This window comes from Chanodichthys erythropterus, chromosome 14 (genome assembly GCF_024489055.1).
Source record: "Chanodichthys erythropterus isolate Z2021 chromosome 14, ASM2448905v1, whole genome shotgun sequence".
Taxonomy (NCBI): domain Eukaryota; kingdom Metazoa; phylum Chordata; class Actinopteri; order Cypriniformes; family Xenocyprididae; genus Chanodichthys; species Chanodichthys erythropterus.
The window spans coordinates 10,292,857-10,310,809 of NC_090234.1; the positions used below are offsets into that span (position 1 = coordinate 10,292,857).

General features: G+C 38.8%; 1 protein-coding gene across 1 annotated transcript in view; it reads left to right on the forward strand.

Moving 5' to 3' along the window:
* The window catches only part of LOC137036192 (disintegrin and metalloproteinase domain-containing protein 23-like), a 56,411-nt gene that overhangs the window by 10,098 nt on the left and 28,360 nt on the right, over window positions 1–17,953 (forward strand). Inside the window, exons 4-7 of the mRNA XM_067410229.1 lie at window positions 5,983–6,046; window positions 15,360–15,442; window positions 16,529–16,592; window positions 17,227–17,299. Coding sequence (XP_067266330.1) covers window positions 5,983–6,046; window positions 15,360–15,442; window positions 16,529–16,592; window positions 17,227–17,299 — 284 coding nt within the window. The remainder of the gene's footprint in view (window positions 1–5,982; window positions 6,047–15,359; window positions 15,443–16,528; window positions 16,593–17,226; window positions 17,300–17,953) is intronic.

A 17,953-nucleotide genomic window follows, 5' to 3' on the forward strand; every position in this document is an offset into this window, starting at 1 on the left:
TTAACTGAATAGCCACAACACGCTCAAGAACTTTAGCCAAGAATGGGAGGTTAGAAATCGGCCTGTAGTTGGATAAATCAGAAACATCACATCCAGTCTTCTTAGGGACTGATGTAATGGCAGCTATTTTTAGTTCTGGAGGAACAATTCCAGAAGACAATGACAAGTTCACAATTGAAGTCATAAAAGGGCAGATTGATGCAAGGCAGTTCATAATAACCGAGCAGGGAACCGGATCTAAAATACTGGTAGTAGAGTTCATGGACTTCAACTGTACTTATAATAAAATCATCTGCAACCATTTCAAAGTTCAAAAAGGTAGTGGTTGGAGAATTTGAAGACTGGATATCAACTAGCTCAAGAGGAGTGACGGTATTTAAAGAGCTATATATACCCTCAATCTTACCAGTGAAATAATGAAGAAACTTATTACACTGGTCAACAGAGGAATGAACAACGGCCTTAGTTGGTTTGAGAAGATTGTCAACAGTCTTAAACAGTGATTTAGAATTTGTTGCAGCATTACCAATGATGCTTGAATAATAGTTCTGACGTGCAGTATTCAAGGCATAATGGTAAGCAGACTGTTGTTCAGTGTAAAGAAGCCTGTGCACCATCAGGCCAGATTTTTTGTACTGCCGTTCTAATTGCCTTCCGGCAGCTTTCATTAAACGTAACTCCGGGGTAAACCATGGACATGGTTTCCTAAAAGTAACAACCCGTGGAACAATGGATCGTGAAGGCATAACATTTATGTCAAAAGTAATAAGTCTATGGTCACTTATACTCATGTCAATACTATCCAGAGATTGGATACCAACAAAGAACAAAGATACTGAGGCAAAGAATGTCAATTTTCCTGTCAAGGATAGTGTCCGTGATAAGTGCCGTTTTATTGTTTATTGACCTTGTATTGAAGTGAGCAAGTCGCATTCGCCATGGGTTTTTGAGAGAGAACCTCGGGATAGCGTAGGTTACCATGGCCGATTCCACGGCAACCAGAAGTGCGATGCAGCAAGTGCCTGCGGTTCGACCAAAGTGCAGTGACTCCAGCACCAGCAGTAGAGCGACTCTGACGGGAGCCTCTATGATTATAACTAGGCCGGCGGAGGAGCTGCATGGAACGCAAAGTTTGTATGACGCTGAAATTTGGACGACTATGGTGTCTCAGGGATAAGAGTTCAGAGAGAGAGTACCTCAGCATGGTGAAGTCCAGAGGTTCAGTCCACTGCTTAACGCTGGTTCCTAATAAAATCAAGACGGCAATAATCCAGGTGATAATATGAAGTCACATGATGACATCCAAGAGTTGTTATACCACCATTGCACACAGAGAACTTGACGCAACTCCAGGAACCCGTTTGATCTCACACGGAGACAGCAGTAACAGGCAGAGACAGTGCAGGTGAATCACGGCAAGCAGATGAGACAAGCAGCAGACAGACCAGAGGAAACACTTTAAAATGCTGGCTCAGAAAATGTAAATATGTGGAATTCCAGCAGCAAGTTAAGACTCAAAAGAGTTTAAGATGATTCAGAAGAGTTTAAAATGAATTAAAATAATAAACAACTAAAATACGGCAGGAGAAGCGGCAGCCAAACATGCGCCAGCGTCCTCTCCGAAACCGGAACCATGTTTTAATATGTTGTCCTAGGCTAGTTGTTAAGCTTTGCTATTGATAGACAGCTTAAAGGCCAAAAATAGTCATGGTAGGATGGCATAAATCAGTAAAAATATACAACACAGAACATTTCCTAAAAATGCTTTCATATACATTTGTACATGTCTACAATTCTCTGCGGTTGCATGTATACACTGCATTCCAAATTATTATGCCAGTGACATTTCATTCAGATTTTAGTTTTTCTAAGAAATTGTTTGTTTGTTTATTTATCCATGTATCTCTATATAACTGGTATCAATCTCAGACAAAATAATTAGCCAGATCTATGGAAACCCTACTTAGAGGCTGTTCCACATTATTAAGCAAGTCACAGTTCTCATGCAATATGGAGAGGAAGAAAGATCTTTCTGAAGATGAAAAGCATGAAATGGTGCAATGTTGTGCAAAAGGCACGAAAACAACTAATATTGTGTGAAACTGAATGGAGATTATCATATTATCATAAGATTTGTGAGTGATTTAGAGCACAGCAGAACTCGGACAGATGAAGGCTTATTGAGGAAAGTTCCTGTCAAAAAAATTATTGTATTAAAAGGGCAGCTATAAAAAAGCCAGTGTTGAGCAGCAAACAGGTATTTGAAGCTGCTGGTGTCTCTGGAGTCTCAAGAAGCTCTCCATGCAGGCTGGCAGTTGTGCGTAAAGATGCATTTTAGACACCACAAACCAAACCTCACAAAGAGAAACATTTACAGTGGGTTTAGAAATACATGAAGACTCATTTTTAAATAGTTTTAGTCACCGACTAATGCCGCACTACAATGGATGTTCTAAATGGATGGATTTCTGGATGGTTGGTGAATGGCCACCACGTTCCAATAAGACTGCGACGTCAGCAAGGAGCTGGCGGGTGATGATTTGGGCTGGAATATTGGGAAGTGAGATGGAGGGTATTAAAATGACTTTTGCAAGATATGTGGAGTTCATAACTGGCCATTTTCAGCTATGGTATAAAAAGGAGGATAGTGCCTTCTGAAATACAATGAACTATTGTACAATGCACTATGCACTATCCCATGCTGCAAAAAAACACCACAGCAATAAAACAGTTGTATACAACAGAAATGTATTTCTACACCCACTGTAAATGTTTCTCTTTGTGAGGTTTGGTTAGTGGTGTCTAAAATGCATCTTTACGCACAACTGCCAGCCTGCATGGAGAGCTTCTTGAGACTCCAGAGACTCCAGCAGCTTCAAATACCTGTTTGCTGCTCAACACTGGCTTTTTTTATAGCTGCCCTTTTAATACAATACATTTTTTGACAGGAACTTTCATTAATAAGCCTTTATCTGACCGAGTTCTGCTGTGCTCTAAATCACTCACAGATCTTATGATAATATGATAATCTCCATTCAGTTTCACACAATATTAGTTGTTTTCATGCCTTTTAGCACAACATTGCACCATTTCATGCTTTTCATCGTCAGAAAGATCTTTCTTCCTCCCCATATTGCATGAGAACTGTGACTTGCTTAATAATGTGGAACAACCTCTAAGTAAAGTTTCCATAGACCTGGCAAATTATTTTGTCTGAGATTGATACCAGTTATCTAAAAAGACATGGATAAATAAACAAACAAACATTTTCTTTAAAAAACAAAAATCTGAATGTTTATTGTACTGAAATCTTACTGATATGTCTCTTGCATAATAATTTGGAACGCAGTGTAATTATTACTTTGACTTTTAGATATATGTACTTACTTACTTAATTAATTAATAAGATACCATCTAAGACGTCTGTTCAAATTTCAATTTGGAACTATTTTTCAACCATGATGGGACGTGTTGGAAGGACTCTTTTCAACGGTCATTAAACGTCCAAATGTTGCTGGGTTTGTACTGTATAAAAAAGTCTATGGGAATTTGGGATTGGGCCGATATGGAGGTCTTACCCAAATTTGGTAGATGTAGCTTGACAGCTCTAGGAGTTAGAGTCAGAAACCTTCATCTCAGATGAAGAATTTTAAATAGCATTTTAGTAGGTTGGCTTTCTCAAGCTAACATGTTGATCTTCCCTTACCCCCTTAACCCACCTCTAACCTACACATACATTAACATTAACATTTATTTATTTATACAGCCCTTTACAACACTCTAGGTGAACCAAAGTGCTTTCCAATAAAAACAAAAATTACAAGCCAACAACAAGAAAATACATAAAATACACAAAAATGCCACAACTGCTAGATATTAAAAGCCAGTCTAAATAAATAAGTTTTAAGCTTAGCTTTAAAAAGGCCCAGGTCACGCTAGCAGGTTTTTACCAAACCTGTCTGTGCTGCTGTGGGACATTAAAGTCAACAAGGAAGCAAACTGGTCCCTGCCCTATATCTGAAAACACATTCCTGGTCAGGTTGAGCACGATTCCAGATGTTGTTCCAGAGAAAATAAATCTTTTCCTTTGTAATAATTCATGAAAATCTAACAATTCCCCTTGGCAGCTAAGATCACCTAGGCCGTATGTAGATGTTTATCTGCGGTTGTAAGTAATGTAGCCTTTCTAAAATCTTGCCAACAATCAAAACACTAATTTAATGGTAGTTAATGTTATTGTGAAAAAGGTTGTGATAATAATAGCAAATAACAAGTGACTGATAAAAGAAGTCTTGCCATTGGAATACACTGAGATTGTGTTATTGTAGTGTTGCTTTATCAGTTCATGACGGTAAACTGGGTCACACCGGGACAATAGCATTGCTATATCAAGGCCATGCATGTACACAGAGAGAGAAGGATGTCCTGATATTATACGCATGCACACCAGCCTAACCCCCATTAATGCCAAAAATAGGCTAATATTCTGATCTCAGCCCTGTTTGCTTATGAGGAAACATGACTGTGTGTTAGTGATTTCCACAAGGTTACAGAAAAATGCTGTTCTGGCAGAAATGGGCCTCTCTTGAAGCTCAGTCAGCTAAGAATGAGACAGTTAGCAGTTTGTCAGCTAGAGTGCATGATTGTGTGTTGTGCCTCGCTGACTCAAGTCCAGGCTTGTGATGATCAAAGGATGTTGAAGGTCAATCAGTGTCACCTCCTCATGCACACACACACTTAACACTGCCTACCTTCATTTTACACAAATACAGCCGAAAACACCTGTCAGATTTGTCTCTTTTGATATAACACATCAGGTGTGCGATGACAGGGCCGACAGGTATAGTATGTGATCCTGAGTGTGGCCAAAGTCCCTTTCAAGTCTGTTCACTCGGCGGCCATATTTGCAAAGCTTCCGGGCAGCTATTTTGGCCATCCAAGACTAAGTCATGTCTAATTGGGGAAATAGTAAACTTTGGGTACACAGCTAATTTTTTCTTCTGTATTGTAACTACTCTGAAATATACTGTTAATTTACGATCTATAATGTATACATCTAGCCTGCTTTTTATAAATGAAGTACACTTGAAATATATTCTCTATAAACTACAAGTTTAATAGTTTTTATTCTGCAACTGTACTTATCATACTTATTTAGCTATTAATTTGTACTTAATAATAAATAATAATTTTTACTCTATAAACTTAATAATAAACCTTTAACTGTAGTTGGAGTAGACTTTGTTAGTTACATTTATGTATTACATAATGTACTACATTTGCTAGTTAAATACATACAAAAATGTTAAATAAACTACAATAAAAGTATACTGTGCATACTTAAAGCTGTAGTTCGTAACTTTTTTTGGTTAAAAAATGATCCAAAATCAATTTTTGAGCAAGTACATAACCAGCCAGTGTTCAAAACTATCTCATTATCTTAGCTCGATTCACAACAGTAAGCTTGAAATAATGATTTATAATAAGAGCGACATGGTGGATTTACGCAGGAAATTCGAGCATGCAGCAGTTCGCCTGTGCTTTAATGAAACCTTTCTTAAGTATATCTTGATCAAAAAATTAAGTACAATTATAGGCCAAATATACTTTTCTGTACACTTGTCAGTATAAGGCAAGCATTTTTGTTAAGACCATCCTCTAAATATACTTTGTTATTTGTAGTTTAAAATAAGTATACTAATAGCACTTGAATTTCTTCTTCTTTGTATGAGTATGTAACAGAAATGCTGAAAATATGCAGAAAACATGTGTTGCACATATGTTGAACTGAGTGCAATGACATTTAGCCTGAATTATAGGCTCCGGTCCAACAGTTTTGGGTTCAGATACTTTCCTTTCATACAGACAGACAGTCTCTGTGTGTAAACTTGAGCCAGAATACCAGAGTCCTCTGATATCCAGAATCAACAGATGATCATAAGTTCGTGCCAGTTCACATTTGTGTGTGTTTTTGTGTTCCAGTGACCTGCTGTCCTCGGATTATGTGGAGATACACTATGAGGAAGGAAAGCCTGTCCTTGGGAAGGTATATTCTAAGCATTTTTAATTAATTGTTTGTCACTTTACTCTGAATTGTATAGCTGCTTTCCACCATAAGGCACCGATCCGGCCCAGTCGGTACGGATATGGTTGCTTTTTCCACTGTGGGTCTGATAACTAAGCTTTTTGGAATGTAATACAAATGCATCAGTAGTTGTCTTGGTAGCGCAAGAGTTTACAGATGTAAATAGCCACTGCGTTATGAAGCGTTGATCATTGTAGCCAATCACAGACCTATCTGTTGAGTGTGTGAACACAATGGCCAATCAGAGGTGTTTAAGAATCCGCTCAACAGTGCTCAAAATGCTAGGGGGAAATGCTGGTATCATCACATTTTTAAAATTTCAGTACCGACTTGGTACCGAAGATGGTATTTTGGACAACACTAGGACAGGATATTACTGAGGGTTTAAATACAGAATCAAATTCGCTCTCCTATACCTCATTCACTATTCCCTACATTAGTCCACTAGTCCACTTAAAGGAGTGTATGAAAATGAGTGAGTGAATTCAGACACTGTGTTTGCATAGTTTGTGCTTGCTGTTTAAAAATCATTTGAAACTTAGCAAATTGGCAGCTCCAGTAAGTAATGAAAAGATTGTCACATTGACGACATGTCGACCTAAGATGACTGTCACAGTGCATTATGGGTATTATTATTATGTATATTTTTTTTAGTTAACAGGGACATTGCATATTAATAAAACATTTCTGTAAATGCACCAGAATTAGCCGAAGGCTATTTTTCATCTGTAGTTCCTGGGCAGAATGTTACAGGTCACCCTAGAAAATAAATATGTGGATAAAATACATACTGGTAATTTATAAAGCTGTTTAGTGTACATTGTTATTGAGGTGCATTGTGGGATTGAATGAGTGCACTCGATAACTTCAACTATGGTTTCGGGCACCACTGCAAATGGCTGTCCCCTCAAATAGTGCTCTAGTTCACCCAAAAATGAAAATGATCCCATGATTTACTCACCCTCAAGCCATCCTAGTTGTATATGACTATCTTCTTTCAGATGAACACAATCAGAGATATTTTGAAGAATATCCTTAGTCCTTCATGGTTTATAATGGTTGTGAATGGGGGACCACGTTTTTGAAGCGAAGTGATGCATTTGTGCAAGAAAAATATCCATATTTAAAACTTTATAAATTCAAATAGCTAGCTTACGGTGGATGACCGTACGCATACTGAGCAAGTTGATTTGGGCGGAAGAGCAACCTTTGACCCGAATGCAATGACGTAATGACAAACGTGGAGGCGCAGAGGAGAGAGCAAAACAAAACACTGGTCACGGATTAGAAGTTTGAATGGCGAGAGGCGTCTAAGCTTAGATACTCCTACATCCTGCGTCATACATCACGTCACGGGTTACTCATTTGGCACAAGCCGACTTGCGCAGTATGCGTACGGCCGTCTGCTGAAAGGTAGTTATTTGAATATGTAAAGTATTAAATATGGATATTTTTCTCATACAAAATGCATCGCTTTGATTCAAAAGGCCTTTATTAACCCCCTGGAGTCGTATGGGTTACTTTGATTTGTTTAAATATACTAACTGCTCTTGCTGATGCAGTTTTCGCAGTTTTTAAACTTAAATGGACTGAGGCAGTTGGTTTCCTCAATTGAGTTATCCTGGATCATTAGGTGTTACGGGAGGACCCATCTGACTTAGGGACCAACAAGCATGGTGAGCACAAGGGACTTGAACTAGGCACAGCTAAACTATGTTTAACAAGATTAACAGTCTGTTTCTTGTTTCATTATCTCACGTTTGACAGGGTTAACACGATAAGCATTCTGTTTGTTATTTTGGCCTTGTCGGCTCCTGAAGTTAAAGTACCCCCAAATCGTGCTGATTAAATCTTTGTGCTCATTAAAATACTGTTCATTCTTTTCCCAAATTCGCTGTGTCCGTGTACTCTTTCATGTGGTGCCCTTACCCCTAGACGGGGCGTAACATGAAATTGGGGGCTCGTCCATTGGCTAAATATTCTGTGAGCCAAATTTATTTTGCCCATGTATTTTTGTTAGTGTTTGCCTGGGGTTTTTCTTTTAGTAGGGGAGGAAATATAGATATTGGCATGACATCAAAATTTTAACTTGATAAGTTTGCGATCGCACCAACCGAGGAGCAATTTGAACGATGTCGTAAAGATGATTTGTTGTTGATCGCTGATTTTTATGATATAGCCGTACCTCGTAATGTGCTAAAAAGGGAGATTAAGGAGGCACTGCACAGAGAGCTTGTGAAGCAAAATGTCTTATCTGGTGCTTGTGCGAGTGTGGTTACGGGTGTTGCAAATACATCTTCATCTGATGATTTGGAGGCTGTGGAGGCAGAATTTAAATCTGAAGATGTTGCTCGCATACATCCCGTTAATCCTTCGCCAAGAAACCCGTTGTCGGCAATCCGGTTGAAAGAACTGGAAGTGGAATTATGCCGACAGCAATACCAGAATCAGCTCTTGCATGTCCGGGCAGTTTAGCTTGAGACACAACGAGACATCCGGCTGAAAGAGCTGGAGCTTGAACTAAAGACTGGGCGAGCTCAGCGTTCACCTTCTCCCATGTCACGGGGAAGTACTCCAGTGGGGACTCCAGTGAATGCCTCCTCTCCTCTCCCTGCAGCGTTGCCTGTGTTGCCGGTAAGTCCTGACATTGATTTCGATATTAGTAGACAAATTTCGTTGGTTCCCACATTTAGAGAGAGTGAAGTGGACACGTATTTCACTGTTTTTGAGCGTATTGCAGTCACATTAAAGTGGCCGAGAAACATTGTGCCTTTATTGTTACAATGCAAACTCGTTGGCAAGGCACAAGAAGTGTGTTCTGCGCTGACAACTGAACAAAGTTTGGATTATGATTCCGTTAAAGCAGCCGTGTTAAGAGCTTATGAACTTGTTCCGGAGGCTTATCGACAGAAATTTAGAAAGCATGAGAAAAACCCCAGTCAAACATTTGTTTGAAAAGTGGTGTGCTGCTAGTAAAACCACAACATTTGATCAGCTGAAAGAGCTCGTTTTAGTTGAGGAGTTCAAGAATTGTATTTCGGAGAAGATAGTAGTTTATTTGAATGAACAGAAAGCTTCATCACTGTCTGGGGCTGCCGTCTTTGCTGATGAGTTTGTGCTCACGCACAAAGTTGCTTTTCCGTCCCCACGTTTGTCACGTCACACTATTGTAGAACGCAGTTATAGACCTAAAACAATGGTCGCTTCTCCAAACGATGATCGTAGTTCTGATTCTTCAATGATGTCAAAGGACTGTTTTTATTGTCATGAGAAGGGACATTTGATTGCTGCCTGTCCTGTGCTACAGCGGAAAAACCAAAAGAAAGCTCAAAACACGTATAAAAGTGTGGCTTTAGTGCATGCTCACTCTTCTGATTCTCTGCTCTCCATTGATCCCTCTTTTGAGCCGTTTGTGTGTGAGGGTGTAGTGGCATTTTCTGAATTAGACCCAGATCCCAAACCAGTGCGCATCCTGCGAGATACGGGTGCCTCGCAGTCATTCATTTTAGCAAGTAAATGAATGACGAGCCCCCAATTTCATGTTCTCTCCTCAGACCAGTTGTGGCTCTGATGTGTTAGTCCAAGGAATTGAGTTGGGAATAGTGAGGGTTCCTTTACACACCATTTACTTGCATTCTAAAATTGTAACTGGTGTAGTAAAGGTCGCTGTACGTTCTCAATTGCCAGTAAAAGGGATTTCCCTTATTCTTGGAAATGATCTGGCTGGAAGTAAGGTTAATTCTCTGCCGGAGGTTACTGATGTTCCCTGTGCTTCTGAAGATGATGTGTTAGCACAGGAATTTCCCAATGTATTTCAGTCATGTGTTGTCACTCGAGCACAAGCCCGTAAATTTGACGATGACATTGATCTTTCAAACTCATTTTTGAGTTCAGATGTGTCAGACACGAAGGCCGCAGTTGAAAATGATTGTTCTGCAGATTTGATTGTTCAGCCTATCTTTGATTTTCCTTTCAGTAAGCAACAATTAATCAGTGTTCAACAAGCTGATGAAACACTGTTGACATGCCGATCCTCTGTGAAAGATAAGTCTGATTTGCCTAAACATGCTATTGCATATTTTCTAGATGATGGTGTACTCATGCGGAAGTGGAGTCCTGAGCAAGTAAAACATGATTGGAGTTCTGTATTTCAAGTGGTTGTTCCACAGGCCAACCGTGAGTATGTACTAAGGTTAGCCCATGACCATGAACTTTCAGGACACCTAGGTGTCAGGAAGACCTATCACAATCTCTTAAAACATTTCTTCTGGCCAGGAATGAAATCCTCTGTGTCACAATATTGTCGTTCATGTCACTCTTGTCAAATTGCAGGAAAGCCCAATCAGGTTGTGTCTCCAGCACCTTTAAAGCCAGTTCCAGTTGTAAATGAACCATTTGAAAAGCTTGTGATAGATTGTGTGGGACCTTTGCCCAAGACTAAATCAGGACATGTGTATTTGTTGACGTTAATGTGCTCTGCTACCAGATTTCCTGAAGCCGTTCCATTACGGTCTCTGAAGTCCCCCAACATTGTGAAAGCCCTCGTGAAATTTTGCACCACTTTTGGTCTACCAAAGGTTATTCAATCTGACCAAGGAACAAATTTCACTTCACATGTATTTTATAAAGCAATGCACGAGCTGAACATTACCCATACTGTGTCTAGTGCCTACCATCCTCAATCTCAAGGTGTTATTGAACGATTCCACCAAACCTTAAAGTCTATGATTCGTACTAATTGTGTAGAGCACCAGAAGGATTGGCATGAGCAGTTACCACTTTTTTTGTTTGCAGTTCGTAACACAGTGCAAGAGTCCTTGGGATTCAGTCTTCGGACACTCCCTTCGTGGACCATTAAAGTTACTCCAAGAGCACCTTCTTGCTGAGACCCATTCCTCTAAGTCTCCCACCAATGTGCTAGATTATGCCAGTACATTTCGTGAAAGGTTGCATTCTGCTTGGAAGCTAGCTCGTCAGAATCTAGTCTCATCACAGTTGAAAATGAAAGTTAATTATGACAAAAAGTCAGTCGAACGTTCATTTAAGACTGGTGATAAAGTGCTTGTGTTGCTGCCTTTGCCAGGTTCCTCACTGCAAGCAAAATTTGCAGGCCCATATGAAATAGAGGAGAAATTAAGTGATACAGACTATGTTGTGCGAACCCCTGAGAGGCACCGAAAGTCCCGTGTTTGCCACATAAACATGTTAAAGGCATACGTTTCTCGTTCAGACTCTGAAAATAGTAGATCTACCCTACAAACTTCTTCCTCTGTAGCAATTCCTGTGGAAGTTGTTTCGTCAGTTGATTCTCCGTGTGTGGATAGTCTTTGTTTGGGCAATTCTGCCATATCTGGTGCCCGGTTACAGAATTCAGAAACCATTGCAACATTAAGTTCAAAACTTTCCCATCTGTCTGACTCGTCTCAAAGTGAGTTGATACAGTTAATCGGAAATTTTTCATCACTTTTCTCTGACGTGCCTACTGTAACCTCTGTGTTAAAGCATGACATTGATGTTGCTGATCATCGTCCAATCAAACAGAATGCTTATCGTGTTAACCCTGTCAAACGTGAGATAATGAAACAAGAAACAGACTATCTTGTTAAACATAGTTTAGCTGTGCCTAGTTCAAGTCCCTTGTGCTCACCATGCTTGTTGGTCCCTAAGTCAGATGGGTCCTCCCGTTTCTGCACAGACTACAGAAAAGCTAAACCAGGAAGTGATGGTGGAGACTTTATAGGCAGCAAGGAGTCAGCTGACCAGGCAGGGTGTGGCACCAATTAGATTGCAAAAACCAATCAGTCTTCTTCCTGGAAAGAAGACACACACACACACACAAACACTTCCCAACAAAGGAAAACAGAAAAGTAGAACAAAAAGGGACGTAACACAGTGTAATAATCCAACCGCCTGCAGCGTTGTGTGATGGTAGAGATGAGATGTTTCAGGAAAATGACAGATATGACACAAAGATTATGAGAGAGGGGTAGAGTAACAGAAAAGAGCATGACCAGAGGGTGAGAGAGAGAGGATGCTGATGAGTGCGAAATCATTTAAATCAAGACTTCACTGCTGAATCAGCACGGCTTGTTCACCTGCAGGTCAGGTCACATGACCAGCAGACGATACTCCGCAGTAGCAATGCAGAGAGAAGCTGAAGATCAATCACTCTGACATTCCATGAAGAATCACTTTTATAGTAGCTATACAAACATCAGAGTGTTAAACATTTGCATTCATGCATTTGTACTACGGCTGCAACGATTAATCGCGATTAATCGTTTGCAAAATAAAAGTCTGTGTTTACGTAATATATATGTGTGTGTTCTGTGTATAATAATTATGCATATATAAATACACACACATACAGGTATAAAGTTTGGAAATATATGCATGTATTATAAATATATATATATTTATATATATTTTATATTACATATAAACATAAATATTTTATATATAAATATAAATTTTTTCTTAAATATATACATGAATGTGTGTGTATTTATATATACATAATTATTATACACAGAACACACACATATATATTACGTAAACACAGACTTTTATTTTGCAAACGATTAATCACGATTAATCGTTGCAGCCCTAATTTGTACCCAGATACCCACCGTACAGGAAAACTGTCAATTAAAACGTCACTGGGAACAAATACATAATGGGCAAAACTGAACACATATGTGAGCCACTTAATAAGTGTTTACATGATCAGATAGCTATCTGATTTGTTAAATTAGTGCTCCATTTACACTTAGCAACCTAAATATATCTCCGCAAAATTAATTCAAATTCACTTCCCACGCTATATGCAAATTTAACAGTGTTCATGTCAAAGAAAGCAACATGGAGCGAGAGCAGCATCAGCACTGTCTCACTATTGTAAATGAAGATGACTGTGTGTTGAGCTTCAGGATGTGATGCCAAGCTTTCAGTTTCATTTGCGGCAGATTGTGTGTCGATATGATGAAGAGATACTGAGCTGCTTTTCTGTGACAGGCCACATCTGTGTTCACACCACTGGTGACTTTGAGGTCGCTAGTAACGTTTATGAATTGCATTCAAGGATGTTATTCATTTTGTAGACAACGAGTCAGTTTTCTTGCAGCTAAAACAAACATTTTAAAGGGGCTAAATAAAAATGGAACCAATACATAAAAAGCTCAATATTAAAGATGAACGAGAAATGTTTGCCATCGCAGCTATTTATCTGCAGTGAAAGCGCAAGCACCAGTCAGCACAGTGAGTATCACCGTATGTACATAGAGACATAACTCCACGTACTTCAGTCCTATTGGTTGTCGCTCCCTTCATTTGCATCAAGTCACACTGTCAGCGACACACAGCGTCATGATACTATTCATTTCAATGGAGAGCTGGTAATTTCCGGCGACAGTGACCTTTGGCGACAGGATGTAGGCGTTTCCAGTGACACAACAAAGTTGAGATGTTAACTTGATGCAAATGAAGAGTAAAATCAATGGAGTGCACGTGATCCATCGCTACATCCTGTAGTGAAGTGTCTGTGGCAAGATTTAAAAGTTAATTTTAGTGATCAAAAAATTCTCTATAATTATCCTGACCTCATCCAGCCACAGCTCCTGCATCAGTCGGTGGTACTCGCCATGCTGACTCTGAGATTAAATAGTTTTGTGAATCCAGATAGCACTTGCTGTTTCTCCTTCATCTTTAATATTAACCATTTTAAGTGCTTATTCCATTTATATTTAGACTTTTCTCTCTGAAATGTTTGTTTTTAGCAGCTAGAGAACTTATTCGCTGTCTACAACATGTAATACCATCTGTGACACTCATTCACAAATGTTGTTAGGTAACCAATAGTGGGACCTGACTGCAAGCCACAGGCGACATGCAGCGACAAAATCACTGGTGGTGTGAACTGGGCTTCACTGTCACTGTAAATCTCCAGCTCTCCATTGAAACGAATGGGAATATGTAGCTGAGTTTCTGCGTGTCACTGTCGGTGTGAACAGAGCTGTATTTGGCTACCAGAGCCGGTAGCCTGTAATAAGCACTCACATGTTTTTAAAGGTGCCATCGAACGTTTTTTTAAAAGATGTAATATAAGTCTAAGGTGTCTCCTGAATGTGTCTGTGAAGTTTCAGCTCAAAATACCCCATAGATTTTTTTAAATTAATTTTTACCTGCCTATTTTGGGGCATCATTAACTATGCGCTGATTCAGGCTGCGGCCCCTTTAAATCGCGCACTCCCTGCCCATCGAGCTCGCGACTCTATAATGCAGTGCATTTACAAAGTTCACACAGCTAATATAACCCTCAAATGGATCTTTACAAGATGTTCGTCATGCATGCTGCATGCATGGATCGATTCGTGTGAGTAAAGTATTTATTTGGATGTTTACATTTGATTCTGAATGAGTTTGATAGTGCTCCGTGGCTAAAGCTAACATTACACACTGTTGGAGAGATTTATAAAGAATGAAGTTGTGTTTATGAATTATACAGACTGCAAGTGTTTAAAAATGAAAATAGCGACGGCTCTTGTCTCCGTGAATATAGTAAGAAACGATGGTAACTTTAACCACATTTAACAGTACATTAACAACATGCTAACGAAACATTTAGAAAGACAATTTACAAATATCACTAAAAATATCATGATATCATGGATCATCTCAGTTATTATTGTTCCATCTGCCATTTTTTCACTATTGTTCTTGCTTGCTTACCTAGTCTGATGATTCAGCTGTGCACAGATCCAGACGTTAATACTGGCTGCCCTTGTGTAATGCCTTGAACATGGGCTGGCATATGCAAATATTGGGGCCGTACATATTAATGATCCCGACTGTTACGTAACAGTTGAGATTCGGCTGTTTTCCGGAGGTCTTTTAAACAAATGAGATTTATATAAGAATGAGGAAACAATGGATTTTTAAACTCACTGTATGTCATTTCCATGTACTGAACTCTTGTTATTCAACTATGCCGAGGTAAATTCAATTTTTAATTCTAGGGCACCTTTAAACCATTTGGGAGGACTAAAATTTACATAAATGGCTTCAACAACCAGATGCATTTACACCTGTCCAGTTTCATCTGGAATGCGTCTCAGACCACCTCCTGAATTGGTCTGAGTGATCGGATTTAAATCCATCTTGAAAGCGTTTTGGAGGGCATTTACACCTGGTCTTTTCATGAGTGGATAGCTATCCAATCAGAGAAAACACATGAAGTGACCAGGTGTAAACTGGCCCTAAATCTGTGTGTTGTCAGGGTGGAGAGCACTGTTACTACCACGGCCAGATCAGAGGGATTGACAACTCACATGCCGCTCTGTCCACCTGTAACGGTTTACAGTGAGTACTGGAGTCAATCCATCCACTTAAATAACATCTTAAAGCTTTTTCCGCTGTATACTGACTTACACTCCTAATTTTTAAGTTGTTTTTTTTTACTATTAATCAACTTAAAGATGTATGTGTAGTTAAAGATGTATGTGTAATATATATATATATATATATATATATTAAAAATAAATCTGCAATGTTAATCCTTTTGATCTTTTATTTAAAAAATGCACAAAAATCTAAGTTTTCATTGAAGTAAATGAATTGTAAATGTGGGAAAAATCTCTTAATGAAATAAATGTTTTTCTCCAATACACGTTGGCCACAATTAATTAACTTTTTGCAACCTCCTTTCGCCAAGATAACAGCTCTTCACCTATAATGCCTGATGATTTTGAAGAACACCTGACCAGAGATCAGAGATCATTCCTTCATGCAGAATCTCTCCAGATCCTTCAGATTCCAGTTCCATGTTGGTCAGGTCAGGGAACTGGGATGGCCATGGCAGAAGCTTAATTTTGTGCTCAGTGACACATTTTTTGTGTTGGTTTTGACGTTTGTTTTGGATCATTGTCCTGATGGAAGATCCAACCACGGCTCATTATAGGATTTCTAGGAGAGGTGGTCAGATTTTGATTTTTTTTTATCTGTTGGTATTTGATAGACTCCGTGATGCTATATATCTGAACCTCCGGCAAAAAAATAGGCCCTTTTTATCCCTGTTTGCACCAAATCCATCTGATGGGTTTGCTGCCAAAAAGTTCTTTTTTTAGTTTTTGCTCATTTTTTGAATGAAAGTTCAAAAGGATAAACAATGCAGACTTGTTTTCATAGCCATTTGATAACCATTGATGATATTTACCAAGGATGTGAATAATTCCTGACCATGATTTTATATATTATATATTTACAAAATTTTGTTAGATGCGATTAATCATGATTCATCGTTTTGACGGCACTAATGTTTATGCTACAAATTATGTTCAAAACTCATTTTAGTGTAGTTTGTTGTGTGTCTGTTTTCCTCATTTCAAAGTTGCTTTGGATAAATGCAGATAAATGAATAAACTTAGTTTGTCTCTCTCTGGTTCCCAGTGGCATGTTTGATGATGGAGTCCAAATGTACACAATTGAGCCACTTAAGCAGACTCACCCTATTGTAAGTTTTCTTTTTAAATTTCATTTTTATACACTTAATCAGCTCCACAGACCAACATTTATGTACAATACAACTCAAGCATATTATCCCATTCTATTATGTTTATGTGAATGGCACAGATATAGTAAAATTCTGACAAATTTTACCAGAAAACACATGATGATAAATAAATAGTAAATTCATAGAGCTAGATGTGATGTTCCTGAAAGAAATTAATACTTTTATTTAGCAAGGATGCTTTAAATTAATCAAAAATGTCAGTAAAGACATTTATAATGTTACAAAAAGATATATATTTCAAATAAATGCTTTTCAAACTTTGTTCATCAAAGAATCCTGCATATTTTATTGTGTTTTTCACTCTTCATCAAGCAGCATAACCATTTTCAACTGTGATAAAAATAAAAGCGATTTCTTGAGTATCAAATCATCATATTAGAATGATTTCCGAAAGATCACGTGACACTGAAGACTGGAGTAATGATGCTTTTTTTGGATTAATAATGCAACATTACGGTAATGTATCTTTGGGAAACGTGATGAAAATGTAAATGTCTTTGAGATGTGCAGCTGAATTCACTTTGGATGAACTCAGTGAGGTTTGGCTGCTCATACTCTGTGTTTTTTTCATTAGGAGGGAACAGCGAGACCACATGTCTTGCACAGAACGACTATCCTTCAGCAAACCCCACCTACAGGAGAAAAAGGTACATACAACACAGCTCTCTATGAACTGTCAGGACATCCTGATAAAAGAATAGTTAAAAGAATAGTTCACCCACTAAAATCCTTCCTATAATCCTTGTTTAAAAAAAGAGGGGGTCAATAAAGGCCTTCTGAAGTGAAGCAATGTGTTTGTGTAAGAAAAAAGGAAAAAAACAGATCACCCTCCTCCCTTGTGCTGGGCTACAAGACGTAGTTGAGCGCTTAAGAATCTGGAGTGATGATGTAAAGTGCTGTGTCATGGTGACATGACATGTCTGATTGGTCCAAGGCAATGCTTAATGTGAGCATTGCTGGGGTAACTGTTTTAAAAAGGTTGGTCACAGTGAAATGATGCAACCTCCTTTTGTTTCTTTTGTTGCCTTCTTTATTCACAACTGGAGGTTTTAGGCAGTGATGATGAAATAGATTATGTTTTGTCCAACACACCTAGGTAGGTATCTGGCAAACTGTGTGTGGATGATTGGTGCGACCCCTTCGCTTTATCACTCCATCATAAGCTGTCTCTGTTAAAAAAGCAATCTTTTCTTTTTCTTTAAACTCCCTCCAGTACTTCTAAAGGTTATTGCGAGTCTTCAGAGGTGGGACAATGGGGACCAGGGGTTTTCACACCTGTCCTGGGGAACCCCCAGCCCTGC